This window comes from Hoplias malabaricus, chromosome Y, assembly GCF_029633855.1.
Source record: "Hoplias malabaricus isolate fHopMal1 chromosome Y, fHopMal1.hap1, whole genome shotgun sequence".
NCBI lineage: Eukaryota > Metazoa > Chordata > Actinopteri > Characiformes > Erythrinidae > Hoplias > Hoplias malabaricus.
In genome coordinates, this window is record NC_089820.1 from 14,342,589 (window position 1) to 14,359,268 (window position 16,680).

The following is a 16,680-nucleotide window of genomic DNA, read 5'->3' on the forward strand; positions in this document are numbered from 1 at the left end:
AAATACACCCCCACCCACTTCCTCTGGAGTATTTACAGAACCAAGTAGGTGTTCTCAGTGCAGATGAGTACTGAGTCAAGTTGCCTAGGCCCTCTACTAGCACCTGAGGACACTGTCTTACCCCTTAAAAATGTATACTGTTAGGAGTTTTGTTTAAGGACTCTTGCGAAATTGGGAAACTGAACCTCAGTCTTCTATCCACTAGTCTACATCAATTTAATCCTTATTAAATTACAGTTATTAAAATATAAACACAAATATCAACTTCAAATGAATGTTTGTGGACCCATGAGAGTTGTTTGTTGTTATTCTGTTTACCTGAGTTCTTGGAAGGATTTCTGGGTCTGCTGGGATTCGGGCCAGAATTTCACACAGTACAATCCCAAAAGAGAACACATCCACCTAATGACACCACAGAGAGAAAATCAGCCATAAGCAACACCTGCAGGAGCAGTCGGAACAGGCCAGTGAACCATGAAAAGGTCCAGGCTTGTGGCCAGTGATATTCTAAACCTGCAATGCGGTATCAGTTATTGTAAAGTCATGCTGAATGTGATGGCTCTAAATTATTGATAACTTTTTTGATGTGGTCACCTTGCGATCATAAGGTTCTCCTCGCAGCATCTCTGGAGCCATCCAAAAGGCTGAACCCACCAGGGAAAGCTTCCTGTCTTTGGCTGGGAGATCTACCACCTCTCTGGCCAAGCCAAAGTCTGTGACCAAAGCCTCTCGTCCTCTGGGAGTGACCCTTATCAGACAGTTCTGTAGAAGCGGCGCGAAAGAGAAAATAAATGGTGGTTGATTTTAATACATAAACATGCATGTGCATATTGCTCTAAGAATATCTACTCCATCAGAGACCATGCCACCACAGGGAGGAAAACAGCAGAGGTTGGAGCCGGATGACCCTAATAATCAGAGCCCAACTCAATGAGGAGAGCTCTGTGGCTTGGGTCAGGACTCTGAGCTCTGCCTCCAGGGTTGAAGTGGCTTTAGTGAGCATGCTCTGCTCATGCCAAATCTACCATGACTCACTTGCATATTTTGTAAACAATCTGTCCATATGTCCCTGAAAGAATGTTTTCATACAGAGCCACTAAGATGAGATAATATATTATTTTGTTGATTCGTCTTATTTAAAAGCTACCACCATGCCACTTTAGGGACTCTGTAGTTTTATGATGAAAGGGGAAAATTGATTAAATTAATCACGGGTGAAAACAACCATTTTATGTTGAGTGTGTCCATGAATCATTAAACACAGTCAGAAATCTGAGTGGTGCAACTCTAATGCAGTGGGAGACCTGTTCTCCTGAACTTAATGACCTCTCATGATGTTGCCTCCACTTGGCTGCCAGCAGAGGGCAGTGTCGCCTAGAATGTCGCCAGTGTCACCTAGAACTTCTCCTTTCATACAATTCCCATCATGATTATCGTATCAGGGTTTTAACTTTCACACACATGTATATTACTGTCCCAACTAAAACAACAACCAAACACAGCTGTAAATTTCTTATCAGACAACCACATGACCAACAGTAACTGGTGGGAGCTTCAGATGTACATTGTGAAAGGCAGGAGACGAGAAACACAGCACTGATGGATATAACAGAGATCAGACCCTCTTTAAAAGCCTTGCTTCAAACAGCTCTGCCAGTGTCACCCGCTGCCTGTGTGAATTATTCATGTCTGACCCTGTGTTAGTCCAAAGGGTCCGCACTGACCAGTGCTGTTTGGTTTAATCTCTCTATGCCTCTGGGCATCAACACTGCAACTTAATAGCCTTCATTCAAGTCTGTTTCCTCCATCCACGAACCACACGTCTAGACACATTCTCCATCTCCAGCGTCTGATTCCAAAACCTGAAACGCTACATTTGGTTCCATTTCAATCAGTGGTTTAATGGAACAACTCAAGCACAACCTTTGAGTGAAGTAATTCTTTAAGGAACCAAATAAAACGGAATCTGAGAAGCTGTAGTAATTTAGTTCTTTTTGTAGATGTTTTATGTTTTTCTTGTTAGTTCAGCAGCACACAAGGCTAAATTCACCATGCCCAAAACAAGTGTCAGCAAGAGGGGTCTAAAGCCTCCTTGCATTGGGATGTTTAGCAGTGGAACTGTGCTCTCTTGAGTGCAGCTCATTTCAGTACCTTTAGAAAGAGCTAGGGTGATGTTTGTGATCAAAACAAATCATCAAACATTAATATCAGATCTCACCAGCTATTCCATTCTACCAAATCCTCACAGAAATGTTCAGACAGCACAGTGCAAAAGACACATGCACCTAAGATTATTGTTGTCTTCTGTTTGTATAAAATTGAATACATAATTACAATACAATAAATACAGAAAAAATTACAGAAGTGTTGTGACATTGTGTGAAGATATTCCAGATGTTCCCTTTGATGGTTATAAACAGCACACTTAATTTAACATAATAAAGTACTTATTACACTGTTGGATGGTAACCCCGAATAATACCAGACTGTTACAGGGAGAGATTTGGTGTTAAACCAACAATTTCACACAAAGAATATCACTACCTACCTATCACTAAAGTTATTTGACTTGGTTCTGATATTGGGGTTTTGTTTACTTGTTTTTATCTTATTTTTTATTTATTTATTTATTATACACTTTTACTGCTCAGATAAATAGCTTTTTAAAACACATTTTCTCTGGTGGCTAAACTGTTTCAAAGTACTTTTTCGGCTTGTGTTCCCAAGCTTTTGCATACAAACTCTATGAGGACATTTGTAAAACGTTCCAGAGGTTCTTTACGGCCAGTCATCACACAGCTGAGTCTTTAAGAAACAGCCCACTGACAGCTCTTTAAGAAACCAATGGCGCTAGTTTAACGAACCTTATTTAGCTCCTTCAGCTCATATGGAATAGAGATAAGTGACTGTAATGAGGTGGCAGAGACATGGCTAAGTGTTAAGGGAAACTCCATTGAAGTCTGAGGCCAGTTACATAAGAGCCAGTGGGACGTCTGAGGTAAGAAGTGCTGATGAACGGAGCAGGCTCAGCATCTGGTCTGAATTACAGTCTCCACCATAAACGCAGCTACTTCACATGCAGTGGTCTCTGATTATATGAGCATCCAGGGACGTATCCAGCCCCAGTGCTGTTGCCTCATAGCCTCTAAATTTAGACTGAAACCATGTCTTTAAGCCAAAGAATGCAACAGTTTCTTATGGAGCTGAATAAAGAATGGGTGGAGTCTGGTAAACCAGTGATGCAGGTTCTTTTGGCTTGGTAGAAAGGGCAGAAAGAAAAAAAGGGCATATATTAAGAGTCTTAAAAAAGAAATGGCAATGAGGATTGGCTGTGGTAACACGGCTGTGAGACTTTGCATTTAGCTACGAGAGCGTTAGTGAGGTACTGAGGTTGCGTTTTTAGTCCTGAGGAAAGCACCTCAATAGAAATCAGAAAATAAATCTTATATCACAATATTTGCTTGGATCCTCCACTAAAGAAAGCATCAGGTATCTTTTATAGTGGTAGGAATCCTGCTGTTTCCCTGCATTCGAGGTGATTTTCTCCTGCTGTGTAGACAGCCGTGTAGACGCCCATGAACCCTCCCTCTTTGTGATGGTGGAGATTTATGGACGGTGCCGTGGCCGAGGCCTGCTCTGGGTGGTCAGAAATTCAGTGGCCTATTGTTCATTTTTAAAAGGCTGACAAATGGGACCCCGTCCCAAACAAGGGCAGAGTAAACATGAAAAGTGGGGGTGAGTGACCAATACACTCTGCATGCATTATGCATTTTCAGAAGATGTGGGAACAGTCGTGTGTGTGTGTGTGTGTTTATTAGCATCAGAATAGGCTGTCAAGACTGGCCTTGTTGCTGCAGCTCTGCTCCTAAACACTACAGGCTTGGTGAACACTTGTGTGAATCCTGGCAACTAATGACCTTCTCTCACACGCTCGGTCTGGTCTCAGGTCTAATGTTGTCTAGTCGGACCGTCCAGATAATGATATGCTGCTTGTTGTTTGATGGCTGCATTATGGACTACTATGACCAAAGATTGGTACACACTCATTTGCTCATGTTTCTTCTAAAATCTGAACTCTCAGAGGGCTTTACATTAACCTTGTGCTGTGAAGCTTTGATTGCATTCAGCAGAAAATAAACAGGAGGTCAGGTACTGATGTTGGATCAGTTTTAGGTTGCTCACAACTCCAGGTCATCCCAGAGGAAATGGATAGTGTTGAACACAACATTCATTCATTCATTGTCTGAAACTTTAAGATGACTTCAGACTGCTATGTTCCATTTACTGCTACTGTGAAAAAGTTTAGGTAGATTTTACATACAGCATGTGTGTATTTCTTATCAATAACACTATATAATTCATTCATTATCTGTAACCGCTTATCCAGTTCAGGGTCGCGGTAGGTCCAGAGCCTACCTGGAATCATTGGGTGCAAGACAGGAACACACCCTGGAGGGGGCGCCAGTCCTTCACAGGGCAACACACATTCACACAGTCACTCACAACTACGGACACTTTTAAGTCGCTAATCCACCTACCAACGTATGTTTTTTGGACTGTGGGAGGAAAGCGGAGCACCCGGAGGAAACCCATACGGACACAGGGAGAACACACCAAACTCCTCACAGACAGTCACCAGGAGCGGGACTCGAAACTACAACCTCCAGGTCCCTGGAGCTCTGTGACACTACCTGCTGTGCCAACATGCCGCCCCAACACTATATCAGTTATTAATAAATGTTAATTGAATAAAGTACTGAATGTGTAATGTTTCCACAGATGGTGATTAAATGCTTGCCTTAGAGTTGAGGTCTCTGTGGTAGATGTTTTTGTAGTGTAAGTAGATCATTCCTCGTGTGATATCTGAGGCTAGGTCCACCTTCTCTCTCCAGCAAAGAGGGACATCTTTCCTCGCAAGAAGCTCCTCCAGACAGCCACCACTGACATACTACAGACAGAGTGGAGATGTGTGGTGGTAAACACAAATAGATGAAAAAAAATATTTTAATTGGAAGTGTAACCTTAAATGTATTGTGTAATTGCTGTAAAAAGGTGTTAACCAGCACAGAGGCTGGAACCCAAGGAATTTTAGGGTTTGTACTGTAGTTACAAATTGTGTTAGTTCTTCTAAACAAAGTTTCTGCATTACATTGTTTCATACAACGTTTTTAAGAGGGAAGTGTAGCATTGTAAACAATGTCACCAAAATACACTGCATTATAAGCCCATACATGAGTAAGTAAGTGAACTCCTGTCCCCTGGGTTTTGGTTACAGTATTATCGTTAGGGGCAGCATTAAAGGAACAAAATGACAGCTTCTAAATGATGGTAATGTTCCACGGAGCTGTAAAAGGGAGAACAGAGCCTCTGTTGCAGCTACGCCAGGTCCTCTTCTGGTTTACTGCACTAAGCAACTTCTGAATCACGGGGCGGAGGACTCACGAGAAATGGGTAACACTTAACGGCACATAGCTCACAGGTGGATGGTTGCCTAGCTACAAGAAGAATCTAGCGCTGTATTCCCGGGACGGACATTATATGAGGAGAAAAAGAGAGAGAGATGAAGAGAGAATGAGCTTGCTTTGTTGAGGACAGTGTTATAATCCAGTTTTGAGAGTTACTGATGAACAAGAACGAGCGCTAGCATCTTAGCTGGATTAGCTCAGTTTTTAGCATTGGACATCGAATCTGGTAATAAGTGGTTGATCGGTTGATGTGGTTCTAACGGCTAGTGTACCACTAAAGTTACACTTTATGGTTGTAATATCCTGGTCCATTGTGTACTATGAGTGATATATGGGTTTTATCATGTAGTCAACTTTATCTTAATCGATTACACACATTTCCCCCATCTCAAAATGAGCCTGAGCCCCAGAGCCAGAGTGAGTGGGAGAGGTGTGTGTTTGTCTGTGAGAGAGACACATGAAGAGTGTGTACGAGAGCCGGTGTTCTGTGGAGTTGTGCTACCATGTCGAAGTGTGCTACTTTGCAGCTCTGCGCAAGCTCAGACCCAAAATGTTAATATTTTCATTTGTTTTTCGTGTTAAATCTGTTTTTCTCTGGTGCATTACACTCTCAGTTTAATGTTATTTGCTTGAATGCACCAAAACTACACTACAAATTAAATGTAAAAAAGTATAAAACAAGTTTTTATTACCGTAATAATCTCATAATTTTTTAATAAGGTAGGGTGACCAGACGTGCTCTTTTACCCGGACATGTCCTCTTTATTAGTTTTTCTAGAACTTACATAGAACTTCGAGAAGCGTTTCGTTCACAAACTAGTCCCGCCCTCCCCAAGCGAACCCCTATTGGTTCGCTTGAGTGAGAAGGGGGAGTGGTGAAGTAGACTACAATCTTCTGATTGCACGGTCTGAGTGTAGAGCTACCGTTATTGGTCGATAACCTTCTCTGTAAACATTTAATTGGTCAGTCTGCACGACAGTAGTCCTTGTTTACGTCAGGCAAAGCTCATGTACCTACCCTCATCTCGAGCAGCTATGTCAAAACGTAAATGTAAGTTAAGAATTAAAAAAAAAAATCCCATGTGTAGCAAATAAAGGTGTAAAGGACCTAAAAGCACACATAGGTTCAGCTAAGCATACAACCCCCCGGCCCCAGACGTGTCCTCTTTTTCACCCTCTCAGATCTGGTCACCATAAATAAGAGGATATGGGCTGTGCATATCTCCTGCTTATATTTCTGTAGGCAGCATTTTCTGAAACACTACATTTATCTCACCTACTGTTTTATTTAATCAACTGTACGTATAAAAGTACTGTATGGCAGCACATTTCCACAGGGTAGCACAACTCATCAGAACACCGGTGGTGTTTAAGTGAGTGAGAGTGGTGTGTGAGAGACTTAATTTCATGACAGTACTGTAAACGTGAATTACGCTCAACAGCAAGTAGGGGGTGCTCAGGAGACAAAAAAAGCCAGTTCTTACATTGTATTCCTTTAAGGATGATATTTTGTGCTGATGTTGTTTTATCTATGAAAAGTGAATTATATTTTTTTGTATTCATTGTACAAATCCTGTAATGGTCGCTCACTCAGATTTGTACACATTTGCATTGAGTCCATGCTGGCATCATACCATTGATACATTACAGTCATTATAATGATCAGGATTGGTCAGTATCTCATCTTGGTTGGCATTAGTCTGTTAGCATGGGATCTTAACAACGTGTAAAAGGCAACAGGTGAATTCACACTGTGCAAAAACAGAAAGAAAACGATTTGCATTAGTCTGATAATATGAAGAGAACACAGAGAGAATCGAATCATACCTCCAGGATTGGGTACAGCTTGTCCTCTTTCACACAGATCCCAAGATACCTGAAATAATGACGAGAGAGCAGAAGAGGGTCAGAAGAGGGTCACATAATCAAAAGTGAGTTTTTCTGAGTTTCACGAATTTGGAATAACAATTAAAACCTCCTGAGTGATTTTTTTTTTAATTCAAACGTCTTTTCCTTAGTATTTCTCTAAGTCCATTCAAAAGCTTCTCCCACTCTAAAGACTAGTTAGTATTTACCGATTTTTTTAACTGCATTGTTTATGGTCTTCTATTAACCCTGTACATGGGCATAGTTTAAAAGTATATTGAATTTCCCAATTTGAACTCCTGTACTACTGTACAGTTTCTGCCATAGCTACTGTCTTCCTTTGTCCTCCATGTATTTTCCATTTCTAAACATTCACCACTCTCCTGTTTCTGAGCAGTTTGAGAATGTCCTGTGCTTTTAACTGAGGATATGTCTTAATACGCTACATAAAACCTCTGAATAAATGACTGACAGCCCTTTCCAAGCAGCGTGGTGTTAAAAGAGCAATGCCTTTGTGACGAAGGCATCAGGTGAATCTGGTGCCAGGTAACTGCAGAGCTGTGATACTAGTGTATATCTGTGTCTTTATTCACACAGAGCACAGTGATAAGTGTTTGTCCTTTCATAACACAGTGTAACAGGTCGGGCTCAGATTACCAAAGACAAACAATGCCCCATGGAGTTGTAATGCACCTCTAGCCATGGCGGACGTCACTGGCCTGTGTTTGTTCACAAGCATCAATAACTCAAAATCAATGGAAGCACATCATTTGTGTTCTTGTAAATTTAGTTTTGATTATGATGTTAACATGGTAGCAACACAAACCAGAGCTTGGCACAGAAACCAAATCTGCACAGTTTGTGTTAGTCATTCTGTAGTCCTTCGTTTCTTTATTTATTATTGTTTCTCCAAATTTTAGTCACTGCCATTTCCACCCACTTATTGGGTGGTCTCCAGTGCTATCAAGCTGGGAGTGTGAAGGTTAGCACATGCTTCCTCTGGGCTCTGAGACATGTGAGAGACCAGCCACGGTTTCTTTTTAAGCTCCTGCTATTGTGACATCATTGTACAGCTCAACACACTTAGAGGAGAGTACTAACAGCTCAGTTCTGTTATGTCAGTTAACAGGTGCCTGCATACTTGGCTGGCACTGTGCTGAGCGATGGGGAAGAGGGAGGGACACCCCGACCACCCAGAGAGAGAGAGCAAATCTCATTGTTATTCCCAGCAGCCATGATGTTAAATCAACAGCCTTTTTCTAATCAATTTAAAAGTGTTCCATTGTTGTTCCAATTAAATATTTTTTGTTCTGTGAAAGGTTATGTATAGTTTGTAATTGTTCAGTCCAGTTTATGCTTGGACTTTTTGAAATATAGTTTATGCCCTAACTATTAAATAATGTGGTCCATTCTAGTGTTAGTCTGTATCATTGTTGGTAGAGGGAGTGTTACCTGACTATATTTGGGTGAGAGAGTTTCTGTAAGAGGCTGATTTCCCTCACGATGCTGTCCTGATCCACATCATTCTTATAAATCTTCACCACCATCACTTTACGTGAGTTGTTGTGCATCACCTGAAAGACATGACATGGAATAAAAAGAAGAGTAAATGACAAGAAGCATGGGATAATGGAGTTCACAGTGTACACTCCTCAAGTTCATATTCACGGAATAATTCATAGCAGTTAATTGGTGATAAATCTTAAAATTACCCCTGTCTGTTCACTGTTCATTAACTGCATTATTATATCATTATATCATTGTAGCAGTACAATTAAATGTTGGCTCTGAATTTATCTCTGGCACCTCAGTGCCCAGGGAGCAGTTGAGGGTTAGATGCCTTGCTCAATGGCAATACAAGGGCTGTGGATGTTTAGGGGGAGAATGTGTTGTTCTTCACTCTCCTGTCCCCATTTTTCCTGCAAGTCCTGGGGATTGAACCAGTGACTTTTGGCCACAGCTACACCACTCACCGTATCTCCCTCTACCAGGCTTTTCATAATGATGTAACTGTGGTATCTCAGCGTTGATAACAGGAGCATAATCCTACAGCAGAATGAGATCATTTCAGAAACATGCTGTGTAAAGGTGTTGATGTCTTTGGATCTTAAGATGGAGAAGTGAGGGGTTACAGGGTTATGTAATCTGGGCAGCGGGGTGCACCAGTAGGGACCCCCACAGTAAAACAGATTACAGCCACAGGACAAATTCATACTGACCCTGCTATGACAAATATGTCCTAATTAGTGAAAGCACAAAGCCTGCACTGTTGGGTAGAATCAGAGCACACACACACACACACACACACACAAATCTTCATACCCACAAACTCCCACTGGCTGACTCAGGCTATGATATCATGCCTGATTAAAACAAGACCATAAAAAATTGCAAGCCGGAAAAACAAAGTTACCATGTGATGTAGATCCAAACCAAGCACATTTAAAATTACCCTGTTATTGTAAACTAACTGTGTGTGTGTGTGTGTGTGTGTGTGTGTCACATTACTCACATTCTAAATGGTGCAATTTAAAATAAACTGCAAAAATCTATCCTTATACAGTGAGAAGATAAAAGTTACCACACAGGAGCATTTTGGGTATTAACAGTGTAAATGTGCCTTCAGTGTGATTTTTGTGAGTGAAAGTACAGCACATTCTGTTTTCCAAAGGCGAAATGTTCATGTGTTCGCTTTATAACTTCATTCATTCATTCATTATCTGTAGTGCTTATCCAGTTCAGGGTCGCGGTGGGTCCAGATCCTACCTGGAATCATTGGGCGCAATGCGGGAATACACCCTGGAGGGGGCGCCAGTCCTTCACAGGGCAACACACATTCACTCACACACACACACACCTACAGAGTCACCAATCCACCTACCAACGTGTGTTTTTGGACCATGGGAGAAAACCGGAGCACCCATAGGAAACCCACGCAGACACAGGGAGAACACACCAACTCCTCACAGACAGTCACCCGGAGTGAGACTCGAACCCACAACCTCCAGGTCCCTGGAGCTGTGTGACTGCGACACTACCTGCTGCACCACTGTGCCACTCTTACTTTATGACGTAACATTTTATAATAGGAAAATATCTATGGCGGTGGGTTCGAAGGTGTATGACAATAGACCTTTCTCATTATTTGTATATTGTGTACACGCTGCTCTTTATCTTCTGTGGATTTAGTACACATTACTTTGTGTCATGTGCCCAGTGTATAACATCACCCTAAACCTTAACCTAACCCTTACACTAAAACTAAACCTTAGTCTCACCTGAACCCTAAATCTAACACTAAACCTAACATTAGGGATGCATAAATACCATTTTTTCCAACCGAGTAAAAGTATGTGAATTTTTCTACTTGACGATACTGATACTTACTTTAGAAATTATGAGCATTGTATAAGAGTGCATTTATTAATTAAATCATTTTTGTTTAATTACAATCTATATTGTCAATTTCTGGAACTGTCCATTTTTTATTTATTATTTTCCCACATTACACCACCATTAATTTATTGATCAATAAAGTATCAATAAATTAGTAACATGAGCAACAACTCTTGATATGCATTTGCAGTGTTGTGCATTTTTGGTAACACCATTATATGATGACGGTTGGGAATTTTGTACGTGGACTCATCAAGAATAATATACTGGATAAGAGACAGAGCTGGGCAATTTGGCTATAATGTTATCGTTAAAGGATTTTTCTATATTTATTTATCACAATATTTATTACAATTTAAACATAAACACAAAAAAATGAATGATCTCTATGTCTTGTGTCATGAAAACATTCTTGGGGCATTACCACCTCAGGTGTTTAAAGAAGCAGAGTAAAAATATAGATTAAGATTTAAAAATAATGAATAAATAAATACTCCAAGTGCTGAAGTGTAAACATATTGCACTTAACTCATTAGAACAGTGGAAGACTTGTAATAGTGGGAAATCTAGAACTTTTTCAGTTCTGCACGTTCATTCATTCATTGTCAATAACCCTTATCCAGTTCAGGGTCGTGTTGGGTCCAGAACCGATCCAGAATCTCTGGGCGCACTGCGGGAAAAGTTCTGTACTTGGGAGTGTACCCGATATACGGTGTCGAATCCAATTCAAGATTTTCGAGCGAAGAAAATAATTTTGTTTGTGAAAAAACACGTCAGGCAACAAACAGTGCACTCGCAAATGGGAAAACATTTCAGAGAAAATACACTTTGCCTGAAGAAAGACCCACCTTGTTCGAGGACAGTCAAGACAGCTCCTCAAACTTCCCAACTTTCCAAACAAGGGAAAGTCTCTGCGCTTGTGTTCTGACAGGGGGTCGCCATACCAGAACATATTTAATACATGTATAATACATACACACAAGCTCTTGAATTAAACATATTATAGTCTTGCTTATATTCTCATGTCCATGTGGTGACCTACGTTCCTTTACCGTAATAGCATGAGCATACATGCAGCTGGCTGTGTTAGCTGGGAATACAAATGAAGGTTTATTGAACTTGTGAAATAATTCCAGATCACTGATATTTTGAGTCGTCTGCTCATTAGTGCAGCAACGTGCACTAGGCACCAGGGGTTGGATGTTGGTATCAGAGTCTTGTTCATTTATTATGAGTAAATGAACATGGTAACGGGCCAATACCTGATACCAGTATTGGTACTCATGCATCTCTACCTGATAAATTATAACCCTAACGTTAATCCTAAACCTAACCCCAACCATAACTGTAACACTAAGCTCCAAAAGTGAGAAGTGGCAGGACATTGTTTCGTCAGCAGAGCTTAAATACATTCCCCCACAGCACTGTTTCTGTAGCTCTTCTTTGGTTATGTAATGAACATATTGTGTGAATTTAGTTGATCATAAAATAACTGACTTCACATGGTTATTTTCACGACAAGACCCTCATCCGAAATCTGGCTGAATGATCTATGGAAGTAAAATTTAAAAATCTAAAATATGTAATAACCTAAAATAAAATACAGTGTTGTTATATTCTCTGAAACGTACTGAAAGCTTTTCTCAGAGGAGTTTCTAATCACTATGTTTAACACACACAAACAGAGAGAGAGAGAGAGATCATGACTTATACCTTGTACACTTTGGAGAAGAATCCACTGCCGATCAACTCATGGCTGAAATTTTCCCAAAATTCCAGTTTCCGAACAGCTGTCCGTAGTTTCTGCCAGCGGTCCACATGGTAGTACTTATCAGACGACTCTCCGTACAGAGTGGGGCTGGTAGGCTCAGAAGACACATCCACCTCACACATCCTGGGAATCTCTGCTACAAAACACACACACACACACAACAATTTAGATACCACCCAATGTTGAACATTCCTCTAGAACAGGGGTGGGCAATCTTATCCGCAAAGGGCCGGTGTGGCTGCTGGATTTAAGTCCATTCAGGCTCAAGCACACCTGATTTCACTCCTTTAATTAGTTGGCTTGAGTAAAACAAATGATCATGTGACCTCCTGGTTGGTTGGAACAAATCCAGCAGCCACACCGGCCCTTTGCGGATAAGATTGCCCACCCCTGCTCTAGAACATGCATAGATTTAACAAGCCTTAGAGAGGAGTCCAGGATGAATGGCATTCAGTCGTAACAGAAATGCTCCAACATCAAATCAAAAAGCTTCTCAAAATGTAGAAGGGGAGAACTGCAGCAAAGAGGGACAAACTCCCTATAAATACCCTTCCTTTCAGAAGAAATGTGAGAACGTGTCCACAAACAGTCTTGTGTATGGCTTGATTTATATAAAAAAAGAAAAAATTGCTATTTTTGTCATGGCTTGACTTCAGAAGATTAAGAAAGGATTTCAGGATTTCATTCTGTATTTATCCATAAACAATTGTGTAATTACACAGTGACATCATAAGAATACAGCAAACGTCAAATAATGATAAACATCTAATTGCATAAACACCACCCTATAAAGGTCTTAACATGAAATGATATGTCCCTCTCTGGCAGGTTGATCACGTTGGTGTGCACTTGTGCGGATGAAAGAAACCCACACAAAAGCCTGATTTCAATCTGGGAGTACTCAATTAGCCCAATGAGGAGCCAAGTACTTCCCCAATGCTACACAGAACAAAGCTTGATGAAGCTTTAATGAAGCCTTAAAATAGCAGCGAGCCGAGCCCAGAACAGGTGAGAGCCTGCATTTCCAACAAGACACAAATCCACAGCGAGATGGAGGCCTGCACTCAGGGAAAAAAACACTTAATAGCAACATAGCATAATTATGCCAGCCTTTCCTATTTAATCGAACTGAGTCTGCATAAGGACGCCGCTACCTCAACATTAAACACAGTCGGTAACATACACTACATACTCAGGGCCCTGGAGCTGTGTGATAGTGACACTGTAAAATGGTTTCCACACAGATTAGTTACACAGTGACTAAAAAAAAGGAAACAAAAAATACGCTCATATACTGCTACTATACAACGTTTTACTGATATTATGTACGAATTAACACAGGAATGTGAGCAGAACGTGTTATGAATGTATCTGTTGAGAGTTGAGGGTGATGGGAGAACTCAGTTGGATACTGAGAGATGGGATATCGTCTTCCCGCACTCTCACAGCCCATTCATCTCACAATATCATGCAGAAAACCCCATGAGACTTGGATAAACTCAGTTTATTCTATTTCAGGTGAGAGATTTAGGTTGATTTAACGATCAACCTAATCATGTTCTTTAAAGTACTCCCACTTTAAGTAAATTTTAAAGTAGAACGTCTGCAGCAACACTGTGCCACCCCTGTAGTGTGTAATTTGCTGAGAATTCCTATCTGATATGTTTTATGATCATTACAACTGCTTCACTGTTGTAGCCCTAGCCTCATCCTCCCAGGGGACCTATGCTTATAACAGTCTACTGTGGGTTACTAGAGAGAGAAGTGTCTGTATTCTTCAACAAGTCAATGTCGCAAGCTGTGTGTTAAAACAAAAACCCACAAGGGCTGTAATCACTGTCTATGCCGCAACATGCAACTCAAACTCTTTTTAAATGAACAGCGGAACAGTGCGATATAGAAACATGTACAACACTTTCTTTATCACGCTAACTATCACCAGGCAAACGCTTTAAAACCAGCAGCTATAGCACCTCAACACAAGAATGTACAAAGCCACTGAGGCTAAACAGGTTTGGGCTTGGCCTGTTCTGCAATGGGAGACCGCCAAGGAAAGTAAGGGTGGCAGCTGTGGGGTGTTGGTAGAGGCAAAAGGGGCTCCTCTCCCTGTGGTCTGTGTGGGTCCCAGTGCCCTAGTGCCGTGACAGTGACACAGTACTGAACAAATGGCGCCATACTTCAGATGAGACCTAAACTGAGGTTAAGAATCGCCAAAGTCATAAAAGATCATTCCCTGTTGGGTCCTCACTACCTGCGAGTACTGATGCCATTGACTGTTGCTGAGGAGACTGCAGAACAGCACACTCTGCACTGATACGAAAAGGCAGCCTGACCATTAGAAGCACTGAAACACAGGACCAAAACATGCCTCACAATTCCTACAGGTTTAGCAATCACTAACAAGAAACATTCATTGTCTGTAACCGCTTGTCCAGTTCAGGGTCGCGGTGGGTCTGGAGCCTACCCAGAATCATTTGGCGCAAGTCAGGAACACACCCTGCAAGGGGCAGCAATCCTTCACAGGGTGACACACACTCACACATTCACTCAAACCCTTGGACACTTTTGAGTCGCCAATCCACGTATCAATGTGTAATATTAAGTGATGGATTTTTATTAAACCTCTAAAAGATTCTTCACACTCACATCTCTTCAAGAAACATGGTTCTTTATGGAATCAAACATAGTTCTATGTCATCACTCAAAGAACCCTTTGTAGCACCTTTCTTTTTAAGAGTGAATGTTCTTAGGTCAACATCCCCAGCCACAAGAGCGGTGAAAGCAAGCAGGCAGCCATGAGATTATCAGCGGTCAGACAGGCTCCACTGGGCAGCAGGCTCAGCCGTTAGCATTGTTAGCTGGGAAAGTGCTTCATCAGTTGACATCAGCAGCAGTGTTAGCAGCCCTAGCCACAGGCGAATTGCCAGACATCCTCTGTCAGCGGTCCCAGCCGACAGAGTGGCGAAAGCAGACAGGCAGTAGGCCCAGACATTGACGTTGTGTAGAAATTGGTAAATAAGTGTAACTTCACAAGGTAAAACCTGTGAAGAACCCCTTTTAAGAGTGTACTGAGTACTCATCAGGGTCCAGTGTTTATAATATTACAGCATTAACAGTGGGGTTATAGATGTTGTTCTATGGTGTGCTTAAAAATGTGTTTTCACATTAATGTTAATAACACAGTAAATCTGGGGTATGAAAAATAGTGTGTAACATTGCAAATAGAAACCTTGAGTCTGAAACTCCCCTGTTACAAGTAGCTGGAAGAACCTGAAAACCATAATTAATGGGCGATATCAGATACATTAGCATTAGTATTAGGTTGAGGGGGATTCTGCATGTTTTCTATAAAGCTGGTCAGACCTAGCAGCCTAGCAACAGGAGCTACAGAAGAACACATCTGTAGGTGGGTTGGGTCAATGGATAGGTTACTTCTACTGACATCCAATGAGTAGCAATGGGATTTTACAGCCCTTGGGTGCTCGTGGTCCTAAACTCTGCTTTCTAGGCTGGGGGAGACCCTCAGTGGAAGTAGGGCAGTTGTGTGCTGACCATGGCCATCCACTGGGGGAATGCCTGGCACCGCCTGGCACTCTGACACAATTGGCCTGCTTTCTGTGCTTAAAGGCAGAATCATCCTCTGGCATTCAGCACGCCAACACATGCCCGCTTTGTTTTTTTTTTTTTTTTTTTTTTTTTTTTTCAGTAGTGAACAATCAGAACCACACAGCTGAGCCCTGGTCTAGAAAACACTGAACACTTCTACTGTGTGTCTGTCTGCCTCTCATTCTCTCGGGCTTTCTCTTTTCTGACACAAATGTGTGCACAGATTGACTGTTGTGGGGGGCTGAGGGTGGGGGTGGAGCCCCAGTCCTTTTGTTCTCATGCTGTACATGTGCCCTGTCAGTGTGTAGTTTATTATTTGAGCCCTTCTCCATGAGTAAACACAGTTCTGGGATCTTAATGAAAAATCTGTGAAATGCTTTGGTCAAACTCTCACCAGGATTGGACACAACAGCAGTTTTCTCCCCTGTCTAAATGTTCCTTTAAATGAGAATGAGCCACAGCTCAGTTCAGTGCGCGATCCCAGGAGTAAGAGGCAGGGAGCAGAAGCTCTGGATGTTAGTCATTTTAGCTCTGTTTTCTTACTGGTCAGGTCCCCATATTAATGTGCGGCTGCAC

The 16,680-nt window shown here is 41.6% G+C and overlaps 2 protein-coding genes across 3 annotated transcripts in view; one reads left to right on the forward strand and one right to left on the reverse strand.

The window, feature by feature from the left end:
* The window catches only part of LOC136677668 (NMDA receptor synaptonuclear signaling and neuronal migration factor-like), a 135,962-nt gene that overhangs the window by 93,059 nt on the left and 26,223 nt on the right, over nt 1-16,680 (forward strand). The window lies entirely within an intron of this gene.
* LOC136677669 (dual specificity testis-specific protein kinase 1-like) overlaps nt 1-16,680 on the reverse strand; it is a 37,123-nt gene that overhangs the window by 4,475 nt on the left and 15,968 nt on the right. For both annotated transcript variants that reach the window (XM_066655263.1, XM_066655264.1), the window contains 6 exons: nt 12,441-12,634; nt 8,784-8,905; nt 7,293-7,341; nt 4,799-4,948; nt 595-762; nt 319-402 (listed from right to left, as the gene is read on the reverse strand). In XM_066655263.1, the coding sequence (XP_066511360.1) occupies nt 319-402; nt 595-762; nt 4,799-4,948; nt 7,293-7,341; nt 8,784-8,905; nt 12,441-12,634 (767 nt within the window). The remainder of the gene's footprint in view (nt 1-318; nt 403-594; nt 763-4,798; nt 4,949-7,292; nt 7,342-8,783; nt 8,906-12,440; nt 12,635-16,680) is intronic.